The sequence below is a fragment of the Stegostoma tigrinum genome, chromosome 33 (genome assembly GCF_030684315.1).
Source record: "Stegostoma tigrinum isolate sSteTig4 chromosome 33, sSteTig4.hap1, whole genome shotgun sequence".
In the NCBI taxonomy this organism is placed as follows: Eukaryota; Metazoa; Chordata; class Chondrichthyes; order Orectolobiformes; family Stegostomatidae; genus Stegostoma; species Stegostoma tigrinum.
The window spans coordinates 33,751,847-33,760,968 of record NC_081386.1 but is presented as its reverse complement, the minus strand read 5'-3'; the positions used below and the strand labels follow the sequence as shown (position 1 = coordinate 33,760,968).

At 48.8% G+C, this 9,122-nt stretch overlaps 1 protein-coding gene across 1 annotated transcript in view; it reads left to right on the top strand.

Annotated features, from left to right (window-relative positions):
• Nucleotides 1-396: 396 nt before the first annotated feature.
• golm2 (golgi membrane protein 2) overlaps nt 397-9,122 on the top strand; it is a 112,889-nt gene continuing 104,163 nt past the window's right edge. The window contains exon 1 of the mRNA XM_059639264.1: nt 397-1,136. Coding sequence (XP_059495247.1) covers nt 984-1,136 — 153 coding nt within the window. The 5' untranslated portion in view covers nt 397-983. The remainder of the gene's footprint in view (nt 1,137-9,122) is intronic.

The window sequence follows — 9,122 nt, the reverse complement described above, 5'->3', positions numbered from 1 at the left end:
TATCATAATGGAGACCAGTGACCCTCCTTTAGGAGTGGACAAGCCAAACACTGCAGGGTCCACCTGTTCACGATAAGTACACTACTGTTATGACAAACTTCAAGGAAACAGAAACGATACTAAATAAAGAAGGCGAGGCACACAGCTAAAATGCCACATCCGTGTAGCGTAGACCGACGCACACGAGACACTCCAGATCCAGGTTCAACGAATGCGGAAGTACCGCTCGCCTGCTCACACAAACTTGCTACCTCTTCAGCCCCGCCCCTTGTGAAAGGGGCGGGAATCCATCACCTTATTGGTCCATCCTGCACGAAAACCCCGCCCTTCCGTCGGTTGTCAAAACGTCACAAAGGGACGGCGAGGGCAGGTTAGGTTGCGCACCCATTTTATAGGCTGGATCTCGGAGGGAAGCGGGCGGGCACTAGAGAGCGGCTGGATCGTGAGGCGCAGAGAACCGGGAGTGGGCGGGACTGGCTCGGGAGGGCGATTAAATTTTACAAATATTGGTATTTAACAACAAAAAAAAACTCCCCGTTAACGATATTCAGGGCAAGCCTTATTCGGCGAGTTTAAATCTGTCGGGGTGGGGACGGGGAATAAAATTGACGCCGGCTCGGGAGTGAGGAGATTGTTCGAGAAACGGCGGCGGTTTAGAGGGCGATGAGCGGCCGGTTCGGTGCCGGCCCCGGAGGCTGAAAATCGCCGTGATTCCTGGGGGCGGGGAAGCAGCGAGGTCGGCATCATCGGTCTCCTCAGGCCCGGGGTTAATCTGTGCCCGTTCAAGGTGGGAGACGGAGCCCACCCTTCACCTCTGTCAGTTAATTTATTTGGATTTCGTACCTGTTTGTTTTTTTTCCGCGTTGTTTTAATTTATCTTCCCCGGGAGCCGGTGGGTTTGTTTTGTTTTATTTTGCCGCTCTATCCTAGAGAAACACACACCTTTTTCGGGGTTTCCGCCCGCTCACTGCCTCCCGGAGGCGATGATGTTCGGGAATAGCCGGCGCGGGGGCCGCCTGCCATCGCTGCTGCTGCTCGGGCTGCTCGTGCTCATGGCCGTCCTGGGCTTCAACTACTGGCTGCTGTCCACTCGCCACGGCAGGCTGCAGCTCGAGGTGCTCGAGCTACAGGTGCAGGTACGGGCGCGGGGCGCGGGGGGCGCAACCCTGGAGACAGAGGGTGGACTGGGGCCGGGGGTGGGGATGAGGGGCAACCCTGGAGACCGGGGCGGGGGGCAACCCTGGAGACCGGGGCGGGGCGGGGCGGGGCGGGGGGGGGGCGACAACAACAACAACAACAACAACAACCCTGGAGACCGGGGGGCAACAACAACCCTGGAGACCGGGGGGGGGGGCAACAACAACCCTGGAGACCGGGGGGGGGGGGGGGGGGCAACAACAACCCTGGAGACCGGGGGGCAACAACAACCCTGGAGACCGGGGGGGGGGGGCAACAACAACCCTGGAGACCGGGGGGGGGGGGGGGGGGCAACAACAACCCTGGAGACCGGGGGGGGGGGGGGGGGGGGGCAACAACAACCCTGGAGACCGGGGGGGCAACAACAACCCTGGAGACCGGGGGGGCAACAACAACCCTGGAGACCGGGGGGGGGGGGGGCAACAACAACCCTGGAGACCGGGGGGTGGGGCAACAACAACCCTGGAGACCGGGGGGGCAACAACAACCCTGGAGACCGGGGGGGGGGGGGGGGGGCAACAACAACCCTGGAGACCGGGGGGGGGGGGGGGGGCAACAACAACCCTGGAGACCGGGGGGGGGGGGGGGGGGGGGGCAACAACAACCCTGGAGACCGGGGGGGGGGGGGGGCAACAACAACCCTGGAGACCGGGGGGGGGGGAACAACAACCCTGGAGACCGGGGGGGGGGGGGGGCAACAACAACCCTGGAGACCGGGGGGGGGGGGGGGGGGGGCAACAACAACAACCCTGGAGACCGGGGGGGCAACAACAACAACCCTGGAGACCGGGGGGGGGGGCAACAACAACCCTGGAGATGTTGGGGGGGGGCAATCTGGGGTGGGTAGAGCTGAGGTGCACCCGGGGGTGGGGGGGGGGGGGGGATAACCCCGTGTGGAGTAGAGGGCAACCCCGGATGCTGGGTTGAAACTGAGAGTTGGGGGACACTCTGGGAGAGAACTGGGGCCGGGGGGGGGGGCAACAACCCTGGAGACGTGGGGGGGGGGGCGAACTGGGGCCGGGGGGGGGGGGGGGCAACAACCCTGGAGACGTGGGGGGGGGGCGAACTGGGGCCGGGGGGAGAGCAACCTGGGGCAGGGGGGGGGGCAACAACCCTGGAGACGTGGGGGGGGGGGCGAACTGGGGCCGGGGGGGGCAACAACCCTGGAGGCGGGGGGGGGGGCGAACTGGGGCCGGGGGGGGGCAACAACCCTGGAGGCGGGGGGGGGGGCGAACTGGGGCCGGCGGGGGGGCAACAACCCTGGAGGCGGGGGGGGGGGCGAACTGGGGCCGGCGGGGGGGGGCAACAACCCTGGAGGCGGGGGGGGGGGCGAACTGGGGCCGGCGGGGGGGGGCAACAACCCTGGAGACGGGGGGGGGGGGGGGCGAACTGGGGCCGGCGGGGGGGGGCAACAACCCTGGAGACGGGGGGGGGGGCGAACTGGGGCCGGGGGTGGGGGCGAACTGGGGCCGGGGGGGGGGCAACAACCCTGGAGACGTGGGGGGGGGGCGAACTGGGGCCGGGGGGGGCAACAACCCTGGAGACGTGGGGGGGGCAATCTGGGGTGGGGTGGGCTGGGGGGGGCAACAACCCTGGAGATGTTGGGGGGGCAACAACCCTGGAGATGTGGTGGAAAATCTGGGGTGGGCAGAGCTGAGGTGCACCCGGGGGGGGGTGGGGGGGGGGGGAGAACCCCGGTTGGAGTAGAGGGCAACCCCGGATGCTGGGTTGAAACTGAGAGTTGGGGGGGCACTCTGGGGGAGAACTGGGGCCTGGTGGGTGGGCTGCAGGAGGGGAGGGGAAGGTGAACCAGGGGCTGGGAGCAAACTGCGGACAGTAACATGCTTGGAGGTTGGGGGAAGAGAGCTGCACACCATGGGCTGGGGAAGGTATTGGTGGTGATGTGGAAGTTGCAGAGCTGGGTTGGTAGACTGGAGACCTGATGTGTTGGGGTGAGAGAATGGGGAGTGGAAAGATAGTGAGAGGTGACTGATACCTGGGGCAGGGTGGGTGGATCTGCAAACCTGGGGTTGCGGGAGCTGGGTGAGCCATGTGGGTCTGGCGGTGGAGAACGTGGAAGAGGCTGTAAGCTGTGGGGGGTGGGGCGGGGGGTTGGGCGCATGGTAGGTGTGTGGGAATGAAGGTTGGTCGATGGTGGGAGTGCACAAAAAGTAATTTGAAACTTGTCAAGAAAATGTTTCTGTTCTGCAAGTTGAATTATTTTATTCTAACGTGTAACTGCAGAATTAATCTTTACTTGATTTTTGAAATTTTAAAAATGAACACAGGTAGTGACTGAAATGACTTGCCACTTTGGAGAGGGTGCAGTAAAGATTTACCAGAATGTTGCTTGTACGGAGGGCACTTGCTATGAGGAGAGATTGGCAAAACTTGGGTTGTTCTAATTAGAATGACAGAGGTTGAATGGTGACCTGACACAGGCACCAAGATTATGAAGGACAGTCAGAAGCTTTTTTCCAGAATGGAAGAGTCAGTTACCAGGGGCTGTAGGTTTAAAGATGATGTAGGAGGCAAGTTTTTTTTTATAAGAGGGTGGTGGGTGCCTGGAACTCGCTGCTGGTCGAGGCAGTGGAAGCAGATATGATAGTGACTTTTAAAAGGCATCTTGACAAATAAATGAATAGGATGGACGTAGTGATACAGTCCCGGAAGGGTAGGGGGTTTTAGTTGTGACGGGCAGCATGTCGTTGCAGACTTGAAGGGTCGAAGGATCTGTTCCTGTGCTGTAATTTTCTTTGTTCTTTGTTCATTCGTTACAGATATGAAATTAATCCTAAAAGCTCACTGCGTTTCAGGTCCTAAACTGTGTAGTATTGCCTTAGCAGTTCCAGTTTGTCTTGTTTATGACAAACGGAGTTTATTTTAGTAGCTTAGTGGTATAATACTTCACTGTCCATTATTGTGAACATTGAGTTCCCATTATTGCTTGAGAGAAAGGGATGGCTTGGAGTGGCCTCGTGCTTCCCTGTGTGGTCAGAGGACAATTATTTCACCTTTTCAACTGTGCTTATGTATCTAACACAAATGGTGGCATCTGTAATGAAAGACCCCTGTAAGTTCTCTCTTTGAACAATATCTCTGGAATCTAGGGAAGTGTGTTCTAATAAGTCTGTTGTGGCAGTACAAGATTGATTATTTATTGTTAATGTTTACACATTGCATCTGTTGATTGAGATGGTAGCAAAATTTTATTGTAGGTAGGAGTCTACATTCATTAGATTTAGAAATTCAGTATGATTTAGGCAAAAAGACAATAGCTCTTAATTTTTCTGTTTCTTTTAACCCTGTCACTTGTGATAATTAACATCATAAGAATTTCTGGTGTAAGCCATTTTATTAGTAAACATTATTCTTTTCTGTGTATGTTCTGTTCGCTTCCTTATCCAGAATGCATTAGTCAGCCAATAGTGGAGCCATAATTGTGTTTTAGCCCCCTCTCCTCATCCGTGGTTGTCACTTTAAATGGAGATTTTTGCATATGAAATATTTCTGAAATCTAGAGGTGTAGTCTTGAACATAGTAGGGGTGGGGGTTTGGGAATGCTGCAGGTTCTAGTGTGTGCTGTAGAGGCACATTAGCAGAGGACAGCTGTCTTGTAAGATGAGATGATTCTTCTAGTCTGCTTTCTTTATGAAGAAAGACGTACATTCATTTGGTACTTGTACACTTGCTGGATGTCTGTGTTTTACATCCAACAAAGTAGTTTTGTACTGCTGCGACTGTTGTAGGAAATGTGGCACTAGTTTGCAAGATCTCTTCACAAGCTGCAGTGTGGTAACTAAAAATGACCAGGGGATCTATTTCAGTGATATTGCCAATAGCATCATTCCATCTCCATGAGGGAAAAATAAGTAGTTATCTGTATTGATGCCCTTGAGCTGCAGGGAGAAAAGGAAGGGTAGGATGAATTGACTTTTGTTTAGTTTCATACTAACTCAAGACCAGCACTGGAATATACTTCTAGTGAGTTCCTATTTTCCTTTTCAAAAGTTTTTTTACTTTTTAAAATTGCTGTTTCATCTCTGACGTGGCTTGAACTCTGTTGTTCAAATTCTTGTTTGTACCTTGGTTACATCCTAATTATTGCAACACGTTCAGCTGGTTTCCCTCATTCTAACCTCTGTAAATTTGAGGTCATTCAGTACTTTACAGCATGTCTTGACCAGCAGCAAGTTGTGGTCACTCCTCTCTTTGCTGACATGCATTGGCTGCCAGTCAGTCAGCATCCTTGTTTTCAGATCTCTTCCCGTCCTGTTAGCACTAAACTCGACAGAAATTTTCTAATCAACCTGTTCCGAGATGTTGTTGCATACCTCTGGAGCAGGTGTTCTTGAACCTGGGCCTCCGGAATTAACAGCAGGGATGCTTTCACTGCACCACAAGGGCCCCATATCCTGTTTAAAAAAAAACTGCTTGTCTAATTCCAAGCTCGACAAAATCACCGATCCAAAGTAAATGTGTCTTCAGTTGTTGGGCAGTCTGCGTCACTTTTGTTCCTTAAAGGCATTCTTTAACATGTCTGGCCTTGGTCAAACTTTTCATTTGACCCAATGTGTCCTTGTGTAGCTCTGTATTTAATTTTATACTGCTACAGTGAAAAGCTTCTTGGGCCATGTCATTTTATTAGAATTTCATTAGAAAGTTAAGAAGTTGTGAAGTTTTGTCCTTCTCTTCTAAATAAAATTGACTCAGCCTAAGTTTTTTTCAATTGCTACCTCTCCTGATCAATGTACGTTCTGCTGCCTTTTTGATTTTGCTTCCTATTTTTTTGGGACTGGGGGGGACAGGCAAGGCTCTTGAACAAATTTCAGATTTTTTAAAAAACAAGATGTTGGCCTATTTTATGACTTTATTCAACTGTTGCACAGTTTCAAGGGATTTTGTTTGCAGGTCTAGATTGCTTCCTCCATAATCTTTAGTGTTTTTACCATTTGAGTGTGCACACAGTATTTCCATTTCTGTGAAGCAGTGTGCTCATTTATTAATTTACAAAAACAAATTCGAGAGTTAGCCACACATCCCCTCATCCCACTCTTGACAATACAATGCGGTTGCAAAGATGAGTACTTGACCACTCTCACTTCTAGTCTTTCCTGATTCTCAATACCAGAATTGTGATGTAACTGTGGATATTCTTTTTAGGTCTTTCCCTTGCACCTCAATCTTTTTATGGTTTGGAGAGAAACTGCATAAATGCTCGAACGTCACTTCCCTACTTTTGAATCCTTTCCGTCAAAAAAAGTCTCCCAGTGCTTTGTTTTTAATTCTGATCCCGTTCTCTTTATTTTGAGAAGTTGTGAATATGTGCACATTAGTTTGATCCTCTTTCCCGTTTCAACTCTCCAAGTAATGTGACCAATTTATTTATCATCCCCTTGCCAAAGAGAACATTTTGTTTAAATGTGTTGTACCAAATATGATCTTTTGAGCTTGTCTTTGCATCTAATTGTGTTTTACAAGAAATATGTAGCAAGACCACGTGGCTGTAAATTGCAGTTGTCAGTACAGTGAGTTCACAAGGTGAAAGTACTGTGTCCCTAATTGGAGGACTTCTGTTTAAACCTAATAGAATTTTACAATGCAGGAGGTGGACATTGGCTTGTCTTACCTGTGCTGGACCTTTTTGAAAGAACTTTCTACGTAGTCTATTGCTCTTACCCTTTTTGGCCTTAAGTGCCTCTGTCAAACAATTACCCTTTCCATTTCAAAGCTATTATTGATTGTGTTTCTTTTTGGTTTTTGACCTGTAATTTGGTAAATCTTTGTTAAACTAATACTTCCTGATGAGTGCAACTCCTGTGGAGCTGTTGATGTTTTGGGTCTAGATCCTTCATCAGAAAAAAATCTAGGCCCGAAACGTCAGCTTTTGTGCTCCTGGGATGCTGCTTGGCCTGCTGTGTTTGTCCAGCTTCACGCTTTATGTCCTGCGAAACTGTTCTTTTATTTGTTCATGGGCTATGTTGCTGGCTTGTCCAGAATTTATTGCCCAGGAGAAGGTGATAGGGAACTTTTTTTTCGAACTTTTGGCAGTTCGTTAAAGTGGAAGGGCAACCACAATGCTAGGGAGGGAGTGTCAATACTCAACATTTCTACAGTGAAAGAATGACAAGATGGTTTCTGACTTGAAGGGGAGCTTCCAGGTGATGCTATTCAAACGCAAGTGTTGGCTTTGTTCATCTAGGTGGCAGAGATCAGGAGTTTATAAGATGCTGTTGAAAGAGTTACTGTAGTATATCTAATGGATGATACAGCCTGCTACTATAGTGGTGAGGAGCAAGAATGAAAGATTTTGAAGTTGGTAGGTAGTGTGCCAGTCAAGCAGGCTGCTTTGTTCTACGTGGTCTTGAGCTTCTTTAGAGGGTCTTCCCTTTCCAGTTCCTGGAATGCATTGTCAAGAGTGGTTGCAAAGATGAGTACTTGACCACTAAAGGTCAAACCAGGCATATGACAGAGGTTATGGGAACTGCAGATGCTGGAGATTCCAAGATAATAAAATGTGAGGCTGGATGAACACAGCAGGCCAAGCAGCATCTCAGGAGCACAAGCTCCTGAGATGCTGCTTGGCCTGCTGTGTTCATCCAGCCTCACATTTTATTATATGACAGAGGTTCTTGTTTTTGCCTTCCCCGAGGGTTCAGCAATGATAAATGCCAAATGATGGTGGACATTGGAAACGGTTATTATCAGACACTTGCATGGCACTTGTTACAGAGCAACAATTCTTGTGCTTATTAACTCTGACACTGACTCTGGCCTATGTACTTGTTTTGTACCTTCACCTGATTCTCCTCTTTACCAAAACCTCCCCCTCAAACATTTTTGTTTGTGATTTAAAAAGAATGAATGCTAGAAACTTTCTTTACTGTCAGATGAGATTTTCAATTTATGTGCACACCTTGTACCTTTTATAATACTTCAAAAGATCTTGTTCTTGATCTTCCAGGGATAACCTCACCATTCCTCAGGTGTTAAATGAATGGAATGCATATCTTTACAATGAAAAATCAATGAACTGTAGTTTCCTGTTGTTTTTAGATCACCTATTAAGTGTATTAATGATTTCTGTATTTGTGCTTTCTGCTCATTTTGATGTGGAGTTAGACTTTGAAAGTTCAATTGAACTTTCAAGATCTCAAGATCCGTCCAAAAGGACAGCATCTGTTTTAGAATCGGAAACCTTCAACCTGCAAGGAAGAAATTCTGTGGATTTGATGATTTAAAATTTTGTATCCCATGTTAAATCATATTTTCAGTTTGAATTGAAATCTATGAAATGTGTTTTTTAATGTTGCATGTTTCAACAAAGTTAATGCCAGTAAATAGAATAATTTCTATTTCAGAAAGCCAATATCTGAAGTTCTTGTATTGTGATTGTCTCTACCCAACATTCTTGCTTATCCCTTTAAAGAGCTGCAGATGTTCTAAGTTCTTTACTAGTCATCTAAATGACTTTGAGGTTATTAATTACATGTCAAATTACAGACAGCATTTAGACATTGAGTTGTTTACTAGAAATGAGTTGAAGTTCATCCAACAAGATTTTCATCCTGTACGAGATAAACTACAGAATCCCAGTGGATGGATCATCTGATTGTTTTCCTTCAGTTTACCAAGGGATCTTTGGCTTTGGGGCTTTGATACATGTGTTTCACTTCTGATCCAAACTATCTGCGCGATAGTTTTGCTTTATTTTCTCAATTTTCAAAACTTCTGCGGAGAATGAATTTTCAGTCATCTTCTGATCCTCGACCAAAAGTCTGCAGTGAAAAATGCTTTTAATTTGGCGCTGATGTGGGTTGTCACTCAGGTGATCGTAGGTATGGTTGACTTAAGGGATGGCAAAATGCAGTAGTGGCACAGAAAGGAATATTTTTTTGAGTTGGTATGTCATTGGTCTAAAAACA